Source organism: Lepisosteus platostomus, chromosome 8 (genome assembly GCF_059453375.1).
Source record: "Lepisosteus platostomus isolate fLepPlt1 chromosome 8, fLepPlt1.hap1, whole genome shotgun sequence".
NCBI classification, from domain to species: domain Eukaryota; kingdom Metazoa; phylum Chordata; class Actinopteri; order Semionotiformes; family Lepisosteidae; genus Lepisosteus; species Lepisosteus platostomus.
The window spans coordinates 17,823,835-17,846,945 of record NC_142618.1 but is presented as its reverse complement, the minus strand read 5'-3'; the positions used below and the strand labels follow the sequence as shown (position 1 = coordinate 17,846,945).

General features: G+C 49.7%; 2 protein-coding genes across 2 annotated transcripts in view; one reads left to right on the top strand and one right to left on the bottom strand.

The window, feature by feature from the left end:
* The window catches only part of tbc1d10c (TBC1 domain family, member 10C), a 21,210-nt gene extending 10,070 nt beyond the window's left edge, over positions 1-11,140 (top strand). The window contains exons 4-10 of the mRNA XM_088644271.1: positions 432-539; positions 1,727-1,833; positions 2,037-2,151; positions 2,806-2,871; positions 5,290-5,479; positions 6,245-6,399; positions 7,432-11,140. Of these exons, the coding sequence (XP_088500397.1) occupies positions 432-539; positions 1,727-1,833; positions 2,037-2,151; positions 2,806-2,871; positions 5,290-5,479; positions 6,245-6,399; positions 7,432-10,797 (4,107 nt within the window). The 3' untranslated portion in view covers positions 10,798-11,140. The remainder of the gene's footprint in view (positions 1-431; positions 540-1,726; positions 1,834-2,036; positions 2,152-2,805; positions 2,872-5,289; positions 5,480-6,244; positions 6,400-7,431) is intronic.
* rad9a (RAD9 checkpoint clamp component A) lies at positions 11,020-23,018 on the bottom strand. Its single transcript, XM_088644330.1, has 13 exons — positions 22,855-23,018; positions 21,335-21,419; positions 21,051-21,121; positions 20,415-20,537; positions 18,855-18,969; positions 18,173-18,272; positions 17,535-17,641; positions 16,717-16,823; positions 16,262-16,326; positions 15,422-15,517; positions 14,102-14,342; positions 11,967-12,096; positions 11,020-11,295 (listed from the first exon to the last, which is right to left on the bottom strand). Exons 2-12 carry the CDS (start codon positions 21,366-21,368, stop codon positions 11,974-11,976), a joined length of 1,182 nt encoding a protein of 393 aa, XP_088500456.1. The 5' UTR covers positions 21,369-21,419; positions 22,855-23,018; the 3' UTR covers positions 11,020-11,295; positions 11,967-11,973.
* Between the last annotated feature and the right edge of the window lie 93 nt (positions 23,019-23,111).

Genomic DNA, 23,111 nt, shown 5'->3' with positions numbered 1-23,111 from the left:
ACTTATATAGGTGTGTATACTATGTATCTGGAAAGATGCGTATAGTGTGTACCTGTGCAGGTTTGTGCACTGTGTGTGTAGAATTACTTATACTGTTTTGTGTAGTGTTTGTGTACTGTGTATGTACTGTGTATGTGTCTAGTCTGTACCTACAGGTGTGTGTACCGTGTGTGTAATATTACCTATACAGTTTTGTGTAGTGTGTGTGCACTGTGTATATGATGTGTACCTATACAAGTGTGTAACATAGTATGTAACATACTACCTTTTCTTGTTTAGTGTAACAGTTCATTACTTGTTAAAGTGAAGATATCAGATGGGGCATGTACCATGTGTACTACACAGTGCCTTAATGTAGTTTACAGCAGTAATTAATTCCTGCACTGTGTGTGCAGTATCACTCTGTAACTCATCTGTCTGATGTTTTGTAGGTCAAAAGTCAGTGCCGGAAAGGTATCCCACCATCCCTTAGGGCCAGATGTTGGCCACTCCTCTGTGCTGCCACTGCAAAGATGAGCACATATAACAAAATATACGAGGTATACTGTATGTCCAGGTAGTCCCAGCTACCAGAGTCCTGTCAGTCAGTGTGTCTGTACTGTATTAACCCCTCTCTCTCAGTGCAGTGTTAATGTCCTGTAGTGTCCAGTCAGTGTGTCTGGAGTGTATTAACCCCTCTCTCTCAGTGCAGTGTTAATGTACTGAAGTGTCCAGTCAGTGTGTCTGGACTGTATTAACCCCTCTCTCTCAGTGCAGTGTTAATGTCCTGTAGTGTCCAGTCAGTGTGTCTGTACTGTATTAACCCCTCTCTCTCAGTGCAGTGTTAATGTACTGGAGTGTCCAGTCAGTGTTTCTGGACTGTATTCACCCCTCTCTCTCAGTGCAGTGTTAATGTCCTGTAGTGTCCAGTCAGTGTGTCTGGACTGTATTAACCCCTCTCTCTCAGTGCAGTGTTAATGTTCTGTAGTGTCCAGTCAGTGTGTCTGGACTGTATTAACCCCTCTCTCTCAGAGCAGTGTTAATGTCCTGTAGTGTCCAGTCAGTGTGTCTGGACTGTATTAACCCCTCTCTCTCAGAGCAGTGTTAATGTCCTGTAGTGTCCAGTCAGCGTGTCTGGACTGTATTAACCCCTCTCTCTCAGAGCAGTGTTAATGTCCTGTAGTGTCCAGTCAGTGTGTCTGGACTGTATTAACCCCTCTCTCTCAGAGCAGTGTTAATGTCCTGTAGTGTCCAGTCAGCGTGTCTGGACTGTATTAACCCCTCTCTCTCAGAGCAGTGTTAATGTCCTGTAGTGTCCAGTCAGTGTGTCTGGACTGTATTAACCCCTCTCTCTCAGAGCAGTGTTAATGTCCTGTAGTGTCCAGTCAGTGTGTCTGGACTGTATTAACCCCTCTCTCTCAGAGCAGTGTTAATGTCCTGTAGTGTCCAGTCAGCGTGTCTGTACTGTATTAACCCCTCTCTCTCAGTGCAGTGTTAATGTACTGTAGTGTCCAGTCAGTGTGTCTGGACTGTATAAACCCCTCTCTCTCAGTGCAGTGTTAATGTACTGTAGTGTCCAGTCAGTGTGTCTGGACTGTATAAACCCCTCTCTCTCAGTGCAGTGTTAATGTCCTGTAGTGTCCAGTCAGTGTGTCTGTACTGTATTAACCCCTCTCTCTCAGTGCAGTGTTAATGTGCTGTAGTGTTCAGTCACTGTCTGTACTGTATTATCGTCTTTCTCTCTCAGATGCTGGACTCCTCTGAAGCCTTACAGAGTTGGGTTGATGTGATTGAGAGGGATATAGATCGTCAATTTCCTTTTCATGAGATGTTTCTCTCCAGAGATGGTCACGGGTGAGTCACTCTTGCTACTATTACTTTATATTATTAGCTTTACTTCCTGCAGTATGATTTTTACTGTATTATGAAATCTACTACTTGAAGCAGTATGACTACTGTATTAATAGCTTTACTAGCTGCTGTAGCCTTACTGTATTATTCCGTTGTGTATTGGTATTACTGCAGTTCTTTTTGATGACATATTTTTAATCGGGCAGTCAACAGGGCCTCTTCCGGGTCCTGAAGGCCTACACTCAGTTCAGGCCTGAGGAGGGCTACTGTCAGGGACAAGGACCCGTGGCTGCTGTGCTACTTATGAACATGCCAGCCGAGGTAATTGCTGTGTCTGTCTTTGCCACTCTGAGTGAATGTCTGAGTATGTGCCAGTCTGGCTGTTTGTCTGCATGAGCCTGCCAGTCCTGATAAGAACATTACAACAGTTACAGATGAGGAGGCTGTTGAGTCCATCAAGCTTGTTGGGCTGGGCAGGTTTCTCCACACTCCCACAATCCTGTGCGTACAGAAGTGCCTCCTGTTCTCACTTATGTTGTCTACTTTGTTTTGCTCTGTCAACAGAAAAAGTCCCGTGGATTGGCTTTGAGGAATTTATATACGTATATTAGGTCCCTTTGTAATCTTCTCTGTTCAAGACTGAAGAGACTTAGTTCCTTCAGCCTGTCAGTATGGGACACTCCCTTCAGACTAAAGAGACTAAGTGCCTTCAGTCTGTTAGTGTGGGACACTGCCTTCAGACTAAAGAGACTTAGTTCCTCCAGCCTGTCAGTGTCAGACACTGCCTTCAGACTAAAGCGACTCAATTCAATTTTAACACAACATTCCTTGGTTTAAAATCTATGTTTTTAAGAATGTTTCCTAAAGTGTTAGTCCTCCTGTCCATATGTGTGAGTGGGTGTCAGACTGCATATCAGTCAGCCATCCTGTTGGAAGAAAAACAGATATTCACTCTCAGTCCATCTGTATGAACAGGAGGCGTTCTGGTGTCTGGTTCAGATCAGTGAACAATACCTGCCTGGATATTACAGCCCCCTGCTGGTAAGAGTCTGCCAATACAAATAGTGCTTCACTATTAGTTTGATGCTCAATTTTTTTACTCACACTCTCAGTCTACTCAATGTGTCTGTACTGTATTAACCCCTCTCTCTCAGTGCAGTGTTAATGTTCTGTAGTGTCCAGTCAGTGTGTCTGTACTGTATTAACCCCTCTCTCTCAGTGCAGTGTTAATGTCCTGTAGTGTCCAGTCAGTGTGTCTGGACTGTATTAACCCCTCTCTCTCAGTGCAGTGTTAATCTCCTGTAGTGTCCAGTCAGTGTGTCTGTACTGTATTAACCCCTCTCTTTCAGTGCAGTGTTAATGTCCTGTAGTGTCCAGTCAGTGTGTCTGGACTGTATTAACCCCTCTCTCTCAGTGCAGTGTTAATGCCCTGTAGTTTTTCTCAATTGCTTAAATACAGTTCTTGAAACAGAATTGGCAATGTTAAAACAGTGAACATGCATTCCCACACTCTATATCTGTTAGTAAAATAACACATCTACCAAATCTACCAGCCAGTACAACAGTGTGGGTAAGTGGAAGCTCTCTCTCAGTGTTTAAACAGCTCCCGACACAATACTGAGTATCAACATCAATATGAGCCAGAGTGCTTGTTCCTTTTGTTCAGCTCACTGAAGCTCTAACTACAGTAGATCACTAGTGTTGTTGTGAATAAGGACATTTCCCACACACAATATAACACACTGACAGTATATCAGCACCAGGGTCCTCTCAGTTTTCAGTCAGTAAAATGAAACCAATTCCCATACAGAAAGGGAAACAATGTCATATTGTAATCAGTGCTACAATAAAAACGTCCACAAAATTATAGAAAAACACACTGAAAACATCTTATTATAAATCAAAAATATGTTCTCACAATTACTGCCACATTGTTGTGGCAAAAATGTGGTTTCCTTAAAGAAAACCCTTTACATTGCTGACTTATTTGCTGCTATTTATATCCAGTGCTACTGGCCACTTTTATGTGTTTTTTTAAGTGTTTGTTCATAAATATGAAATGTTTTTACACCCACTGTGCATAATATATTTTACAGTCAAAACCTTAAATTTTAACGTTTTTTGTAAGTTACTGTTCATACACAGTTATTAATAAATCTGTATACTGTATTGGGTTTAAAAAACAAGAATGTGTGTACAGTAACTGTTTCTGTATAGTATGAGTAGTGCAGGAAAGCACTAATGGGTAAATACACATTTAATTTTATTATTAAAAAACTGGCAGCCCACTGAAGCTAAGCAGGTGTGAGCCTGGTCAGTACCTGGATGGGAGACCTCCTGGGAAAAACTAAAGTTGCTGCTGGAAGAGGTGTTAGTGGGGCCAAAAGGGGGTGCTCACCCTGTGGTCCAATTGGCTCCTAATGCCCCAGTATAGTGACGGGGACACATACTGTAAACAGGCGCCGTCTTTCGGATGAGACGTAAAACCGAGGTTCTGACTCTCTGTGGTCAGTAAAAATCCCAGGGCGTTTCTCGAAAAGAGTAGGGGTGTAACCCCCGTGTCCTGGCCAAATTTCCCCCTGGCCTTTACACATCATGGCCTCCTAATAATCTCCATCTATGAATTGGCTACATTACTCTGCTCTCCTCCCCACTGATAGCTGATGTGTGGTGAGCGTTCTGGCGCACTATGGCTGCCGTCGCATCATCCAGGTGGATGCTGCACATTGGTGGTGGTGGAAGGGAGTCCCCATTACCTGTAAAGCGCTTTGAGTGGATTGTCCAGAAAAGCGCTATATAAGTGTAAGCAATTATTATTATTATTATTATTAAGAATTGTGTGACAGCCACATGCAGCTGTGACACATTAAAGATTCACTGCGCCACCTGGCAGTTTCACAGAGTACTGCAGCCCTGCATCGGATTACTTGAAAAACTGAGGTGTTGGGCATTACCATTCAGTGTACCACAGCATGCTTTTTGTGACTCACCACATTACACCTCAAGCATTCTGAGTGGCTGCATCTGTAAATCCAAAGAGTGATCCAACTAAATGAAAACCAAATTTCATATTAAAGTGTAAAAGAAAGAGACACAGATGATCAGCTGTTCACGTCTCTCTCGTAGTTGGTTCACGGTTCAGGTAAGGATGCACACACATGGGATGGGTTATTTTCAGCTGTAAAACTAATGAATTCCTCTTGTTTCACACGTCTCACTAGATTGGTTTGCGTGTCAACTCCAGAGATCTGCATACACTGGTTTGCACATTCATTGTGTCTGGCATTAACATTTTGTGTGAACACAATTAAAATGATCGAGTGTTTCCCAAACCACGCTACTGTTGTGGGGTTTGTATTCACTGTTTGGAAAATGTGGACAAGCTTTCAGGACCTGCGTGTAAGCAACTGAGAAAACCGGTAAGGTGGTGGAGACACAGGTATTCCCCTGTCTCTGCAGGAGGGGGTGCTGTTTGACTCGCGGCTGTTCTCCAGCGTGCTGCGGAGGGCGTGTCCCGTGGCTGACAAACACCTGCGCAAACACGGGGTGGAGCCACTGATGTACCTGACCGACTGGTTCATGTGCCTGTACACCCGCAACCTGCCCTTCAACACGCTGCTCAGGGTGTGGGACATCTTCTTCTCCGAGGGTCAGTGCGCCTCCCCCTCTCGCCTCTCTCCGGCCCCCAGCCATCACAGCAACCTGGTCGGATTACAGTTAACACCCAGCCAGGGACATCACTCAGGGCTCAGTCTGGCTCTCTACAGTGTCTGGACTGTATTAACCCCTCTCTCTCAGTGCAGTGTTAATGTCCTGTAGTGTCCAGTCAGTGTGTCTGTACTGTATTAACCCCTCTCTCTCAGTGCAGTGTTAATGTCCTGTAGTGTCCAGTCAGTGTGTCTGGACTGTATTAACCCCTCTCTCTCAGTGCAGTGTTAATGTCCTGTAGTGTCCAGTCAGTGTGTCTGGACTGTATTAACCCCTCTCTCTCAGTGCAGTGTTAATGTCCTGTAGTGTCCAGTCAGTGTGTCTGTATTAACCCCTCTCTCAGTGCAGTGTTAATGTCCTGTAGTGTCCAGTCAGTGTGTCTGGACTGTATTAACCCCTCTCTCTCAGTGCAGTGTTAATGTCCTGGAGTGTCCAGTCAGTGTGTCTGGACTGTATTAACCCCTCTCTCTCAGTGCAGTGTTAATGTCCTGTAGTGTCCAGTCGGTGTGTCTGGACTGTATTAACCCCTCTCTCTCAGTGCAGTGTTAATGTCCTGTAGTGTCCAGTCGGTGTGTCTGGACTGTATTAACCCCTCTCTCTCAGTGCAGTGTTAATGTCCTGTAGTGTCCAGTCGGTGTGTCTGGACTGTATTAACCCCTCTCTCAGTGCAGTGTTAATGTACTCTATTAATTCCTGTCTCTCTCAGGAGTGAAGGTGTTGTTCAAGGTGGCTGTAGTCCTGGTGCGGATGGCTTTAGGGTCCTCTGAGAAAACGAAGGAGTGTGATGGACAGATGGAGACTCTGGAGCGACTGCGCACTATCAATGACAAGAACCTGCAGGAGGACACATTCATCGAAGAGGTGGGCGGGAAGACAGAGTGAGAGGATAAGGGTGAACGTGTGGACGAAATGGGTCTCCTTTTCCACACAGCTTTCAGCTGCCGGGTCCAGCCCAGGTGGGGCCGTGCGTATGTACACCAGGTGAAGCAGTTTATTCCGAATCGCTAGGGCTGACAGCTGCGTCGTACAACAGGCAGGCCACCCGACTGCCGGCGCTCGTGAGTTCGGGAGCCTGTCGGAGGGAAAGAAAAGGCGGAGAGAGGAAGTTCAGAATAAGCAGGCAGACGGAGCTGAATCGGGCAGGGAGGAGGCTGGTTATCCTGGCAGGAGGATAAGCCACGGGGACGTTCCAGGCTGAACAGGGTCACTGCAAGTCCGGGAGACGGGCGTTCGGGGTCAGAAGTCAGGATCAGGGCTTTCGTTCGAAAGAACCGAGAGACGCCGAGACAGGCGAGAGTGTACCACTCCCCTGGGCGCAGATGACGCGTCTTCCCCGGGGCAGTTCAGATCTTTTATAGACGCTCAGGATGATGAGGGGAGGAGCTGGCTTGATAGAAGGAGGGGCGAACTGGTACTGGACCCGACCCGACCCGAGTGTGTAACAGTTGGAGCCCCGAGAGGACTGTGTTTGTTCTGGGAAGAGCTGCATTCCCCCCGTGGCTACTGTGGGATGTGAGCCGCTGGGAAGAATAGCACTGAACACTGGACTAGTCACCGTGCTGTAGGAATTGTTGTGCTGTATGAACCCGTCTCAGGGTGGGGCAGTGTGGTGCAGTGGCTCTGTGGCTCAGGATCTGCGCCTGTAGCTGGAAGGTTGCTGGTTCAAATCCCGTGGCCGGCAGAGGAATCCGACTCTGGTAGGCCCCTGAGCAAGGCCCTTAACCCCAACTGCTCCGGGGGTGGCTGAACCTGCACTCTGACCCCAAGCTTCTCTCTCCCTGTCTGTGTGTCTCATGGAGAGCAAGCTGGGGTATGTGAAAAGACAAATTCTTAATGAAGGAAATTGTATATGGCCACTAAAGTGATCTTCTTCTTCTTCTCCTCTCTTTCCAGGTGTGTGCAGTCTCTCTCTCGGTGAAGGAGGTAGAGAAGGAGACGGAGAAGGAGCTGGAGCGCTGGCGGGCTGACCGACCGCAGTCAACCTTTGACCCCCGGGGTCGATGTCACGGTTACAGAGCAGCCTGGGAAAAAGTCAGGAGGGAGGAGGAGGAGAGGGTGAGGAGGGAGAGGAAGCAGGGGAACCTCACTATTCCCTCGCACTCCTCGGTCCCCAACAAGAAGCGCAAAGGCAGCCGGACGCAGACAGAGCTGTCGCGCACGGGATCGAATTCCGAGAACACGGACCTGGGCCATAATCCCAACACAGGCGGAGCGCTGGGGCCTGGCAGACCGGTGTGTGTGGGCAATGGGCTGAGCGAGAGAGACCTGGAAGGGAAGAAAGAGGAACTGACGATGTGCGAGAGCCAGGTCCCCTCACACACAACCCCCTCTGGGGAACTGAGCCGAGCTGCTGCAGAGCACACTGGCGCAGCCGTGAAGCCAGCTGAGCTTACTGAGCCTCACAGTAAAACAGCAGAGGAACTGGTCCGAATGAATGAGCTTACCGAGCCTCGCAGTAAAACAGCAGAGGAACCGGTTCGAATGAATGAGCTTACCGAGCCTCACAGTAAATCAGCAGAGGAACCGGTCCACATTAATGAAAATCAGAGTGAGGTGTTAGAGCCCTCCAGTGAAATCGGCACTGGCCACAGTCCAGTGTTGGAGAGATCGACTGCAGTGACCAGGGATCACGGAGAACTGTCGGGAGAGTCTTGCGAAGTGACGGCTGGTCACAGTGAAGCAGAGCGGGATGAATCTGGAGACGGCAGCCCCCAACATCACTGCGGAACAGCAGAGTCGTCGTCTCGGAGCACCACCGCTGACACCAAAGCACCAGCTGAGCAGTCCCGCCTGGCAGAGGAACAGACAACTTCACAGGATACACCAGCGCCCGCTGAGGGGCCAGCTCTGGAACGGGCTCAGTTGGCTCCTGCTGCTGACCGGGGCGAGACCGCTGCGGATCTCAGCAACGTTTTAGAAAATGGCACTGAAACCAGAGCAGAGCATGGCAGCACATTGCAGGGTCCTGGCCCGATCCCTGTAGGACCTAGTTCAGCAGAGGGACCGGGGCTGTTTCCTACCAATTCTGGTCAACGAGCAGATGATCACGGCGACTTTTCCAAAGACCCCCACTCTGAAGTAAGTGAGGACACAGAAGCACACGTAGCAGATGCAGGTGACAGACACACCTCCGAGTGCTATACCGATGCAGACGACACCACATCAGCTACAGATCAGTGCGATGGTGTCAGTCGAGGCCAGGGTGACACCCCAAACTGCTACAGTGGCACAGCTGCTTCCAGGGAGGGCACGACAGACGCCAATACAGAGCAGAAAGCACAAGTCCTGCTCCCTGGTGAGACCGCCCACCTGGAACAGGGAGAAGGGAACACAGCAAGCTGCCAGCCTGCTGCTCCGACACCTCATCCAGATACTCTGACCATCCCATCTCTTCTCCAAAACACGTGCAGACGTGGGCTGAGCCAGTCAACTCCTGACCTGAGAAAGGCCACAACTCCAAGTAGCAACACGACAAGACCCCCTTCGTCAGAAGACCACGGCCACAGGCGCCCGGGAACGCTGCCCGTTACAGATCTCCTCGAAGATGGGGACAGGGGGGAACTAGTCGGCACGAGCCGTTTGGAGCAGGAGGAAGGGAACCTGCGCAAGAGCAAATCTTCCTCCTGCCTGGAGAGCGGAAGGGGGGAAATTCGGCCTGATCCGAGGAACAAGTCGTGTGTGCACGTCAGCCAGCCAGTACGAGGTCCTGCAGCGACCGCGAGTCTGGGTGAGAGCGCTGGGGCGACCGGATCGGCCCCCAGCCAGCAGGAATCCGACGCGCATCCTGGAACCGCGGATGGAATCCAGGAGGAATCGGACATTCCAGATCCCGGAACTGGGGTGCAGGTTGACCTGGAAAACCTGGAGACTGAAAGCCCTAGGGAACACCTAGAGACTCAGGGGAGGCTGCAGTCTGATATGTCAGGAGCAGAATCAGAGGCTGATTTTCAGTCTGTAAAGGAAAACCAGTCAAGAGATACAGCAAATACGCAGGCGGCAGGACAGGAGTCCCTGTGTGTCCAGGGGCAGGAAGGGCTACAGTCACAATCAGAGTCTGATGTTGGAACCGATGTGCTGACACCTGAAACAGATCTGACTCTTCCTGAACCTAGCTGTCATTCACAGGTGAACCCCCTACCAACAACCCAGGAACAGTCAGAACCCAGAGATCCCAAAGCAAGTGAATGCAGAGATCCAGTCCAATCTGATCCCAGCCTTCCAGTAGCTAATTCCTCTCTATCCACATCTGCCGGAGCACCGGAGTCATCAATGTCAAATCCCTCCAGAGCCTCGTCCGGAGATCCCACTGGAACAGCCGCTGCTGGGTGTGGAAATCTCCCAGATACGACTCCTTCAAATCACAACTCGACTCCGCACACCCCACCCCACGCCCAAAACGAACCAGATCCCCCTAGCCTCGCTCCAGAAGGGGTCTGTACTAAGGAGTCCAAGACGGAGCTGACCGAAAGCACAAACGAAGCCCTTCCCAAAACAGACCTGGATACTGCAGCAGGATCAGTGGATAAGGTCCCAGCTCTACCCGAGGTCCGATCAGATCCCACTGGCAAAACACCAGCGCATCCAGGTGGATCCATCATAACCGATTCAGTTGTGCCCAAGCAGCAGAAACTAAAAACTGAAAATCCCTTGGACACAGAAAACATTCCCCGTTCCCCCCCGGTGCACAGGAATCAGGACAGAAAGGGGAGCCAGGAGATCCCAAAAGATTCCGTGAATCCACCCCCGAAGCGGTTTGGGATCTTTCGCAAACTGAAGTCCGAGAAAACAAAAGGACAGAAGGAGGTGAAGATGGAGCAAGAAGCGAGGGAGGACAGGGAGCCGGCGGGAGAGGAGAGCAAGAAGAAAAAGGCGAAGGGCAAGGAGACCCCCAGCACGATACCCACCATCGTGATCCAGGACTTCAGCGTCACGGATGGAGCAGACGAAAGAGGGGCAGGAGGAGAAGCCGCTGAGGAAGAGGGGCTCACCGCCAGGGAGAGGAGGAGGAGGAAGAGGGAGCGGGAACGGCGAGAGAGGGAAGAGGAGAAAGCTCGGAAGAAGAGGGAGAAGGAGATGGAGAAGGAGAGGCAGAGGCTGGAGAGGGACAGGGAGAGGGAGAGGAGGAAACCGCAGACCAGGGGGAAGAGTTTTCAGGTGCACAGCAAGTGTAGCCACAATATGCCCCCCCCAGGAAACAAGACGACAGACAACTTGGTTTCCAAGCGAAACTCGGCCCCCTATTTTGATACCTACTTTTGATTTCAAGTTTATTGCTTGCTTTTCTTGCTATTCATCCTGCACCACGAGTGCAGAGTGTAAAATAAAGACAACCTGTGGCAAAGAGAGCGTCAGGAGCAGCAGACGTTTACAAAAGTCTCAGGAAAAACCCACACTTCATCCGTGTTCCCTTGACAGGCATACAGCAGAGTGTCGGAGAAAATGTAAATTAAAATGTAAAGAAGTTGTACAATACAGAACAAAGTCTCTTAACAGTTTTAGTTTTGTAATATAAAATATTGCTCGTGATCATTACAAAAACAAAATACAAGTGCAGTTTTTAAATCCGAGATTCTTCCAAAATAAAAAAATACCATAATTTCAATTTTTCTCGTCTCTTGCTCCGTCTTCTGCCTAAGACCAGCTTCCAATTATCTTCTCTTCGAGCTCAGAGTCGAACCCTTCTCCCCGTCTCACGGGGGGGGGTGCCAGCCCGGCTCGTGCCTGGGGCGACCATTCTCTCTCCTCACGAGTGCGGCACTGAGCAAGACACAAGTCACAGATCACACGCGGCTCTACAGCTCTTCCTGCCTCCTCCAGTGCGAAGACAACAAGTCAAAATTCACAACTGAAACTGAAGTAACAGGTTCAAGTGGACTGTCACCTGAGATTAGAATCAGGCTCACCCTTACACTGAGCCTCTCCGGACTGGACTGACTTCACTGTGGATCGGATTAGCTGATAACTGAGATTATAATCTATGAATTGGCTTCATTACTCTCTGCTCTCCTCCCCACTGATAGCTGATGTGTGGTGAGCGTTCGGGCGCACTATGGCTGCCGTCGCATCATCCAGGTGGATGCTGCACATTGGTGGTGGTGGAGGGGAGTCCCCATTACCTGTAAAGCGCTTTGAGTGGAGTGTCCAGAAAAGCGCTATATAAGTGTAAGCAATTATTATTATTATTATAATCAGACTCGCACTGATGCGGACAGAGCAGTCTGAGGCAGACGCTAGACTAGACTGGACTCACTTTATTGTGAGCTGGGTTAGTTATTAACTGAGATTATAAACTGACTGGCAGTCCTGGACTGACCTTCACCTGGCTGTTTTTTTACTGTATTTACTGACAGCTGATGCAGTAGATTTCAGTGCATTAAACATGAAACAAAGCACAGCTAGTGAACATAGCAGGAACGGTCTGCTGTTACCTTGCTGTCAGGGTGACTCTGGACCGACCTCATCCTCACTGTCACTTGCCAGCACGTCCTGGTTCCTTACTGTCTGATTGGTTGCCTGGGAGGAACCAGGCAGAACTGACCCAAAAAATAGAGACCGAAACTGAAAGAAAGAGAGGAGTTAATATAATACAGTCCAGACACAGTGACTGGACACTCCTGTACATTAACACTGCACTGAGAGAGAGGGGTTAATACAGTCCAGACACACTGACTGGACACTACAGGACATTAACACTGCACTGAGAGAGAGGGGTTAATACAGTCCAGACACACTGACTGGACACTACAGGACATTAACACTGCACTGAGAGAGAGGGGTTAATACAATCCAGACACACTGACTGGACACTACAGGACATTAACACTGCACTGAGAGAGAGGGGTTAATACAGTCCAGACACACTGACTGGACACTACAGGACATTAACACTGCACTGAGTGAGAGGGGTTAATACAGTCCAGACACACTGACTGGACACTACAGGACATTAACACTGCACTGAGACAGAGGGGTAGACACACTGACTGGACACTACAGGACATTAACACTGCACTGAGACAGAGGGGTTAATACAGTACAGACACACTGACTGGACACTACAGGACATTAACACTGCACTGAGAGAGAGGGGTTAATACAGTCCAGACACACTGACTGGACACTACAGGACATTAACACTGCACTGAGACAGAGGGGTAGACACACTGACTGGACACTACAGGACATTAACACTGCACTGAGAGAGAGGGGTTAATACAATGTTAATGTTTCTTTATTAGCCCTATACAATTTCTTGCATTAGGAATGCATCTTTTCGCATACCCCAGCTTTTTTTTTTTCTCCAGGGAGACACAGACACAGAGACAGGGAGAGAAGCTTGGGGTCAGAGCGCAGGGTCTGCCATTGTACGGCGCCCCTGGAGCAGTTGGGGTTAAGGGCCTTGCTCAGGGGCCCAACGGAGTAGGATTCCTCTGCCGGCCGCGGGATTTGAACCGGCAACCTTCCGGTCACAGGCGCAGATCCTTAGCCACAGAGCCACCAGTCCAGACACACTGACTGGACACTACAGGACATTAACACTGCACTGAGAGAGAGGGGTTAATACAGTCCAGACACACTGACTGGACACTACAGGACATTAACACTGCACTGAGAGAGAGGGGTTAATACAGTCCAGACACACTGACTGGACACTACAGGACATTAACACTGCACTGAGACAGAGGGGTAGACACACTGACTGGACACTACAGGACATTAACACTGCACTGAGACAGAGGGGTTAATACAGTCCAGACACACTGACTGGACACTACAGGACATTAACACTGCACTGAGAGAGAGGGGTTAATACAGTCCAGACACACTGACTGGACACTACAGGACATTAACACTGCACTGAGACAGAGGGGTAGACACACTGACTGGACACTACAGGACATTAACACTGCACTGAGAGAGAGGGGTTAATACAGTCCAGACACACTGACTGGACACTACAGGACATTAACACTGCACTGAGAGAGAGGGGTTAATACAGTCCAGACACACTGACTGGACACTACAGGACATTAACACTGCACTGAGAGAGAGGGGTTAATACAGTCCAGACACACTGACTGGACACTACAGGACATTAACACTGCACTGAGAGAGAGGGGTTCATACAGTCCAGACACACTGACTGGACACTACAGGACATTAACACTGCACTGAGAGAGAGGGGTTAATACAGTCCAGACACACTGACTGGACACTACAGGACATTAACACTGCACTGAGAGAGAGGGGTTAATACAGTCCAGACACACTGACTGGACACTACAGGACATTAACACTGCACTGAGAGAGAGGGGTTAATACAGTCCAGACACACTGACTGGACACTACAGGACATTAACACTGCACTGAGAGAGAGGGGTTCATACAGTACAGACACACTGACTGGACACTACAGTACATTAACACTGCACTGAGAGAGAGGGGTTAATACAGTCCAGACACACTGACTGGACACTACAGGACATTAACACTGCACTGAGAGAGAGGGGTTAATACAGTCCAGACACACTGACACTACAGTAGTCAGAGATTAATAAAGTACCTTTTTATTGGGGGGGCCACCTGAATCCCTCTGTGCCTCTGTATCACTGGGTACGTCAGTGTCACTCTCTCTATCCCCGACGGGCATATCGGACACGTCCCTCTGCTGGCCGACGCCGGAGCTGTTCGGCTGCTGCCCTGCCACGTCCCCGTCCAGGGCGCTCATCTCCATAGCAATCATGTAGGAGTCCATTTCGTCTGTGAAAAACTCATCTTGAGGAGGAGGCGGGGGGTGGGAGGAACTGAGGGAGAGGAGACAGAGACTCACCGATCAACATTTAGGTAACCAATAAGTATAGGCTGGTCATTCTCAAATCCTAGGCTTCCGAAGTAGCAGTGCTGAAGAGGCTGGAGGGGGCATGACTGGCAGGAGTCCCAGAGCCAGGAAACAGTAGCTACTGAGACATTGTTGTCAGCGAGAGCTGTGTCTCTCCTCCAGTCTCTGCTCACTCTGCTGTGGGCACTGTGGGGCTCACAGTGTTGTCAGTGAGAGCTGTGTCTCTCCTCCAGTGACACTGCTCGCTGCTCACACTGCTGTGGGTACTGTGGGGCTCACAGTGTTGTCAGTGAGAGCTGTGTCACTCCTCCAGTCACTGCTCACACTGCTGTGGGCACTGTGGGGCTCAGTGTTTTCACTGAGAGCTGTGTCTCTCCTCCAGTCTCTGCTCACTCTGCTGTGGGCACTGTGGGGCTCACAGTGTTGTCAGCCAGAGCTGTGTCACTCCTCCAGTCACTGCTCACTCTGCTGTGGGCACTGTGGGGCTCACAGTGTTGTCAGCGAGAGCTGTGTCTCTCCTCCAGTCACTGCTCACACTGCTGTGGGCACTGTGGGGCTCAGTGTTTTCACTGAGAGCTGTGTCTCTCCTCCAGTCACTGCTCACACTGCTGTGGGCACTGTGGGGCTCACAGTGTTTTCACTGAGAGCTGTGTCTCTCCTCCAGTCACTGCTCACACTGCTGTGGGCACTGTGGGACTCACAGTGTTGTCAGCGAGAGCTGTGTCACTCCTCCAGTCACTGCTCACACTGCTGTGGGCACTGTGGGGCTCACAGTGTTGTCAGTGAGAGCTGTGTCACTCCTCCAGTCACTGCTCACACTGCTGTGGGTACTGTGGGGCTCAGTGTAGAGTGTCATTTACCAGCACACAGTACTGGCAAAGTGTAATTACTTTGTAGACCTGAGTATCAGGGTGTCATAGGGTGTGCCAGGGTGTCAACAAGAGTGGTCTTGTGTGAGACGCTATGGCCCTGCATCACAGGGAGTGGCTGGACATTGGGGTGAGCTGTACTGCACTGCAGTGTTTCAGAGGCTGTCACAGTTACCAGTGGGAGCTGGTGGGAGGCATCTCTTCATCAGACAGAGTGGCCAAGACAAAGTTCACCTCCAACACTGGATCACTGATGCTGAACACCACAGGCCTGGAAAACACACAGGAATAAAGATCTCATCACCACTGTCCTTCATAAAGATGTTTACTGTGATCAACATCTCAGAATGAACAGAACAGAACTGAGTATGCTGCTCAGGGACTCCTCTGTCACAGGGGGTGGCATCACACAGGGACTCCCCTGGCCTGGGGGGGGTACACAGGGAATCCCAATGGAGTTGTACTTTCAATGGGATCTTCATAGTATGCAGGAGGTACAACAAAACAGCTCTTCGCTGATAAACAGAGAAGATTACAAGGGGACCTGATACAACTAAAATCCTCCAAGACTGCAACAAAGTCAACCCAACAGAGCTCCAGAATCAACAGTGAAACCTGAACCACAAGCAGAAACCATGTGGCAGGGCATTTCAAACTGAGAACAGGAGACACATCTTTACACAATGGGTGGAGGGATTATGAAACGATATAGCTATCTTTTTTAAATGGGTACCTTGGTTTCTTTCAAGAAACAGTTCAATGGGTCAGTGAGCTACGGAAGGGCCTGATGAGCTGACTGGCTTCCTCTCATGTGTCACCTCTCTCATGCTCTTGTCCAGTGAGTTAATGTTGCCATATCTGGATTGCACAGATGTGCTTTGGTCTAACAGGGCTGAGAACCACTGCTCTAGAGCGCGAGCACGGTCTGTCGCACGACATTCTGCACTCCGGAGAAAGACAGGGGGAAGGCAGAGGGGAGACAGGGAGCAGAGGAGAGAGAGTGAGGAGGAGACACCTTCCAGGCTGGTCGAAGTGCACCGACACAGGCAGTCCAGATGACTCTGCAAAGCTCAGCAGACCCTGGAAGAGACAAGGTCACACTGCATTAACACCAGCTCACACCAGGGTATTAATGAACACAGCAAAACTCTCTCTCAGTGCAGTGTTAATGTCCTGTAGTGTCCAGTCAGTTTCTGTACTGTATTAACCCCTCTCTCTCAGTGCAGTGTTAATGTACTGGAGTGTCCAGTCAGTGTGTCTGGACTGTATGAACCCCTCTCTCTCAGTGCAGTGTTAATGTCCTGTAGTGTCCAGTCAGTGTGTCTGGACTGTATGAGCCCCTCTCTCTCAGTGCAGTGTTAATGTCCTGTAGTGTCCAGTCAGTGTGTCTGGACTGTATTAACCCCTCTCTCTCAGTGCAGTGTTAATGTCCTGTAGTGTCCAGTCAGTTAATGTACTGTATTATCTCACCCTTAGTTCCTTGAGACAGAAAGTGATTTGCGTTTGTTGCTTGATGCTGAAGCAGTCAAACTCGTCTTTGCTCAGACAGAGCTCAGTCAGCATGGTCTTCGCCAGGACTATCGCACAGGAACAAGGAGAAGAGAACATGGGGGTCAGTGTGTCTGTACTGTACTCTGGCTTGTGTATTAAACATTCTGCTGCTTGAGTTTCAGCTCAGTTCAATCACTAACACCTGAAACTGCTCCCCTGGTTTGTTCAGAGCTTTCATGACCTGTTTCTGCTCAGTCCTGAGGTTCAGAAGTATCCAGCACTGTAACACATTGTTTTCACACGACTGTTAAAACCTTCTCCTCACCTCACTGACCTTATCTCTCAGCTCTTTATGAGTGAACACTTACAGGTGGGGGTGAGACTCTCCCACAGTGACCAGTTTCTGATGGACACACACAGGTGGGGATGAGTGTATCAGACAGTCCACAGTGACCAGTTTCTGATGGACACACACAGGTGGGGATGAGTGTATCAGACAGTCCACAGTGACCAGTTTCTGATGGACACACACAGGTGGGGATGAGTGTATCAGACAGTCCACAGTGACCAGTTTCTGATGGACACACACAGGTGGGGATGAGTGTATAAGACCAGAACTGGGCTGAAGCAAACACCAAGGGACACAGGGGCCCCAGGACCAGGACACCCTGCTGTGTACCCCAGAACGCAGGTAGGACAGGGACCCCAGTGGTGAGTTTAGGCGGTGGGCATGCGTCTCGCCCCTCACTATGCATCAGACGCCCTACAGGGAGGGCCCTGCCCTGCCCCGCTCTCACCTGCCTCCTCCTCCAAATGGTTTCGCAAGCGCACGGCCTCCCCGCTGACCGACACGCTCACCTCCTCCAGCGAGGCCGGGAAGTGGACCACCGTCTCCACCAGGAGCCTGAGGGAGAGACAGGCCTGCTGCTGGCGTCACGGGGAACAGCACACACACACACACACACACACACACACACACACACTGCGGCCTCCTCTCTCACACCGTCAGTGAGCCTGAGCTGCCCAGGAGAGGACATTAAACCACACCGCCAATAAAGGAAAGGGCGAGCCACTGAGTCAGGTCTCTCCAAGGGCGGTGCGGTGTCTCTGTGGCTAAGGATCTGCGCCTGTGGTTGTCAATTCAAATCCCACAGTCGGCAGAGGAATCCTACTCCGTTGGGCCCCTGAGCAAGGCCCTTAAGCCCAGCTGCTCCAGAGGCGCTGTATAAATGGCTGACCCTGCGCTCTGACCCCAAACTTCACTCTCCCTGTCTGTGTGCCTGTGTGTTTCATGGAGAGCAAGCTGGGATATGCAAATAGACAAATTCCTAATGCAAGAAATTGTATATGGCTAATAAAGTGATCTTATCTTAAGGGAGTGCTGTGACCCGGTAAAGAAAGAGTAGACAGAGGCAGGGGAGAGGAGCTGACTGACCTGGGCTGGGCTTGGAGATGGTTGGCACAGTTCTCCTTCTCAAACACCGCCTGCAGACTCTCGCTGTCTTGGAATGACAGGTTGTGGGTCTTCATCAACCCTGAAAGAGAAAGAGAGGGGATAATACAGTCCAGACACACTGACTGGACACTACAGGACATTAACACTGCACTGAGAGAGAGGGGTTAATACAGTCCAGACACACTGACTGGACACTCCAGTACATTAACACTGCACTGAGAGAGAGGGGTTAACACAGTCCAGACACACTGACTGGACACTACAGTACATTAACACTGCACTGAGAGAGAGGGGTTAATACAGTCCAGACACACTGACTGGACACTACAGGACATTAACACTGCACTGAGAGAGAGGGGTTAACACAGTCCAGACACACTGACTGGACACTACAGTACATTAACACTGCACTGAGAGAGAGGGGTTAATACAGTCCAGACACACTGACTGGACACTACAGTACATTAACACTGCACTGAGAGAGAGGGGTTAATACAGTCCAGACACACTGACTGGACACTACAGCACATTTTAACATCGAACTGACAGTCAATTTAATAGCATAGACTATAAGGTATTCAACAGCACAGAGACAGACTGAGAGAAAGACCGAAAGAGAAGAACACAGCCCAAGCAGAGGCAGAGGCAGAGGCAGACTCACCATGTCTGCAGTGCAGCTGGAAAGTAAGTCTGTTGCGACGGGAATTGAGGTTGATTCTGCACTTTTCCACTGTCTTCTCCAGAGTGGACAGGGACTTGAACACTGCCTGCACTGACTGACACAGAGACACAGAGAGATGTGACTGACTACTTTCAACACACTCTGTATCAGACCAAAAAAACAGACACAAATTTGGCTAGACAAGATTTAGATCATATATTTGAGAAAATTGCCTTAAATGAAAATGAAATAGAACACAGTATAAAACACACTCAAACAACCAAAGCAAAAGAAGAAGGGTTGATATAGACTGCAGAAACACCAGAAAAGCACTGTGAGAACTATTACACCAAGAATACAGACAACCACACAACTCAGATCTGCACCTCAGATACTGCGAGATGGAAAAACACTACCAATACATCCTAAAGAAGAAACAGAACGCACACAAAGACAACTCAGAAACCAAAAAGTCAATACATCAAAGCTGTATCTGGGAAAACCTGAATAATACATAGGAATCAAAACCAGAGGAAAGTCAAAATGCCATTTTTTAGTTTTGAACATCTCTCTACCAACAGATCCCAAACACAGAAACATTATAAACAAAAACAATATATTCCAAAAAAAGAAAACATTGGAATTGGCTATGAAAGACGACCAAAACCCCTTAGACTCCCCAGTCAATGAGCAGGAGCTACTGGACAAACTCCAGGCCCTCAGACCACAAAAGGCCTGTGGCCAAGATGGAGTCAACAACGAGATGCTGAGACACAGCAGCTCGAAGTTGCAACAAGCCCTGCTCAACCTCATCATGACAGCCGGATGTTTCCCCCAGACCTGGAACCAAGGACTGATCGAGTGCACTGATTGGCTTCTTTGCCAACTGCCACACATCCAACCACAATAACACAGACTTAGAAACAACCATGACAAACGTTTACAGACAGTACTTCTAGAGCCGCACAGTCAGATCTGGGCTCTGAGAGTCAACCTGGACAAGACCAGAGTCGTGGTTTTCCCAGAAGTAAGTCCAGTTCTATGGGAAGGCTGTGGTCTCTGAGCCTGTCCTCTCTGGACAGTCAGGTTTGTCTGTGTCCAGTTTCTATGGCCAGGCTGTGGTCACTAAGCCTGTCCTCTCTGGACAGTCGGGTTTGTCTGTGTCCAGTTTCTATGGCCAGGCGTGGTCACTGAGCCTGTCCTCTCTGGTCAGTCAGGCCTGTCTGTGTCCAAGCTGAAGTCACTGAGCCTGCACAGTCAGGGTCTGTTTCTCTTTGCTGTCTCTTACGCCAATCAGATATTCAGCCGGCGTGTGTCATATTTGTAGAGTCTGGTCCAGTTTTTGTTGAGTCTGTGTGTCCAGTGGGTGAGGCAGAGTCGCTGAGTTTGTGCTCTGAATTGACTGACTATGACACAGCTAACTGACAGAGAGAATCAAACACCGACACACTGCAGCACCTACTGACACACAGTGACAGACTAACTGACAGAGACCAGAGAAAGACAGACATTAAGACAACTGCTGCACATCATTCACTAGTAAAAAACACAGTTTCATACCTTTATGGCCATTTTACATCGAAAAACTGGGCTTGCTGTGATGACATATTTTTGGAAGAACAGGGGAGCAAAAAGGAAACAGGCGTAGGCCGAACGAGACAAGTTCACTGTCCTGAGCGCTAGCTGAAATAAAGACACAGAGTTAGAGAGCAAGATTCAAGTACTACAGTCCAGACACACTGACTGGACACTCCAGTACATTAACACTGCACTGAGAGAGAAGGGTTAATACAGTCCAGACACACTGACTGGACACTACAGGACATTAACACTGCACTGAGAGAGAGGGGTTAATACAGTCCAGACACACTGACTGGACACTACAGGACATTAACACTGCACTGAGAGAGAGGGGTTAATACAGTCCAGACACACTGACTGGACACTACAGGACATTAACACTGCACTGAGAGAGAGGGGTTAATACAGTCCAGACACACTGACTGGACACTACAGGACATTAACACTGCACTGAGAGAGAGGGGTTAATACAGTCCAGACACACTGACTGGACACTCCAGTACATGAACACTGCACTGAGAGAGAGGGGTTAATACAGTCCAGACACACTGACTGGACACTACAGGACATTAACACTGCACTGAGAGAGAGGGGATAATACAGTAAGTTTCTCACCCCTTCTTCCAGTGGTTCCAAGTAGAGCTCCTCCCCAATCTTCGACAGAGAGTGAATTGACTTGGCTATAACTGATGAGACCAACAAACATAACGACAAGAAGAACATAAGAAAGGTCATAAACGAGAGGATTCAACCTATCCAGCCCTTTCAGTGATTAGAAACAGGTTAAAAACTATTACCTATAAACTTGTTAGTGGTTTGGAGTGAGTAATTAACTGTGCCCAGGATCACAGAGCAACAGCAACATTATTATTATTAATATTAATATCTGTCTGCAGTACCTTTCACGTTGCTCCCAGTGATCATACAGTCCATCCTGAGCGAACGTGTTTGTGCTCCGATTCCTCACCCAGACTCTGCCAGCGCCTGTACAAGAAGGCCAAGAGAGAGTGAGGACAGCTGAGTGTGCCCCCCAAGACTGGACAGCCCTACTGTAGACACAGAGCCCTGGCAATGGGACACTGGACACTGGACAGCCCTACTGTAGACATAGAGCCCTGACAGTGGGACACTGGACACTGGAGAGCCCTACTGTAGACACAGAACCCTGGCAGTGGGACACTGGACACTGGAGAGCCCTACTGTAGACACAGAGCCCTGGCAGTGGGACACTGGACAGCCCTACTGTAGACACAGAGCCCTGGCAGTGGGACACTGGACACTGGAGAGCCCTACTGTAGACACAGAGCCCTGGCAGTGGGACACTGGACAGCCCTACTGTAGACACAGAGCCCTGGCAATGGGACACTGGACACTGGACACTGGAGAGCCCTACTGTAGACATAGAGCCCTGGCAGTGGGACACTGGACACTGGACACTGGAGAGCCCTTCTGTAGACACAGAGCCCTGGCAGTGGGACACTGAACACTGGAGAGCCCTACTGTAGACACAGAGCCCTGGCAGTGGGACACTGGACACTGGAGAGCCCTTCTGTAGACACAGAGCCCTGGCAATGGGACACTGGACACTGGAGAGCCCTACTGTAGACACAGAGCCCTGGCAGTGGGACACTGGACAGCCCTATTGTAGACACAGAGCCCTGGCAATGGGACATTGGACACTGGAGAGCCCTACTGTAGACATAGAGCCCTGGCAGTGGGACACTGGACACTGGAGAGCCCTACTGTAGACATAGAGCCCTGGCAGTGGGACACTGGACACTGGAGAGCCCTTCTGTAGATACAGAGCCCTGGCAGTGGGACACTGAACACTGGAGAGCCCTACTGTAGACACAGAGCCCTGGCAGTGGGACACTGGACACTGGAGAGCCCTACTGTAGACACAGAGCCCTGGCAATGGGACACTGGACACTGGAGAGCCCTACTGTAGACACAGAGCCCTGGCAGTGGGACACTGGACACTGGAGAGCCCTTCTGTAAACACAGCGTCTCGGGAATGGGACAGGATTGAGATCCCCTGACTAACACTCGCAGGACGGGGCTGCAGGTCACTATCACCGCCTTCCTGTTTTCCTCCGACCAACGGCACCCCGCATGTAGAAACAGAAATGAGAGGAGGGATTCAAAAGCCTTCACTGCCGTTTCAGCGGTAACTACTGCAGCGCCTGTCAGACTGCTGGCCCGCATCAGAGGAAACACACACACCTCACTCGAGTTCTGATACATTGAAATAAATCATCGGAGTCACATCTAACCTCCCAAGCTAGGTGCAAACTGACATATTTAAGCTTGCTCCAAGTGTTAACTTGTTTAGATATTCTAGGACACATGAAGGAGATGCGATACTGCTGCTCCCACAGACACAGTACTCCTGTCAAGCTGGAGAAACACTTTAACTCACTGAGGAAGAGACAACACTCGCAAGGTTACTGGCGCTGCACATCATTGACAAGATAATTATTTTCCAGTGTAATCTCCTTCTTCTTGTGTGACGAAACAGCGTCACACACTTCAAACTCCGCCATTACGCGCTCCCGTCATCCGTCGCTTACTATTGGGCTTAACCTCGAAGCCTCCTATTGGATGAAGCAACTGTCACTCCTTAAGGTCCGCAAATGAAATTGGTTGACACGGAGCTGTAGTGGGGGGGGGAGATCC

Excerpts from the sequence above, each read along its gene's own strand:
- rad9a (XM_088644330.1), bottom strand. The coding sequence starts at position 21,368 with ATGGACTGTATGATCACTGGGAGCAACGTGAAAG. Across the intron at positions 16,824-17,534 it reads CCATTTGGAGGAGGAGGCAG|TCCTGGCGAAGACCATGCTG; the intron begins GTGAGAGCGGGG and ends CCTGTGCGATAG. Across the intron at positions 14,343-15,421 it reads CCTCCCACCAGCTCCCACTG|TTCCTCCCACCCCCCGCCTC; the intron begins GTAACTGTGACA and ends CCTCTCCCTCAG.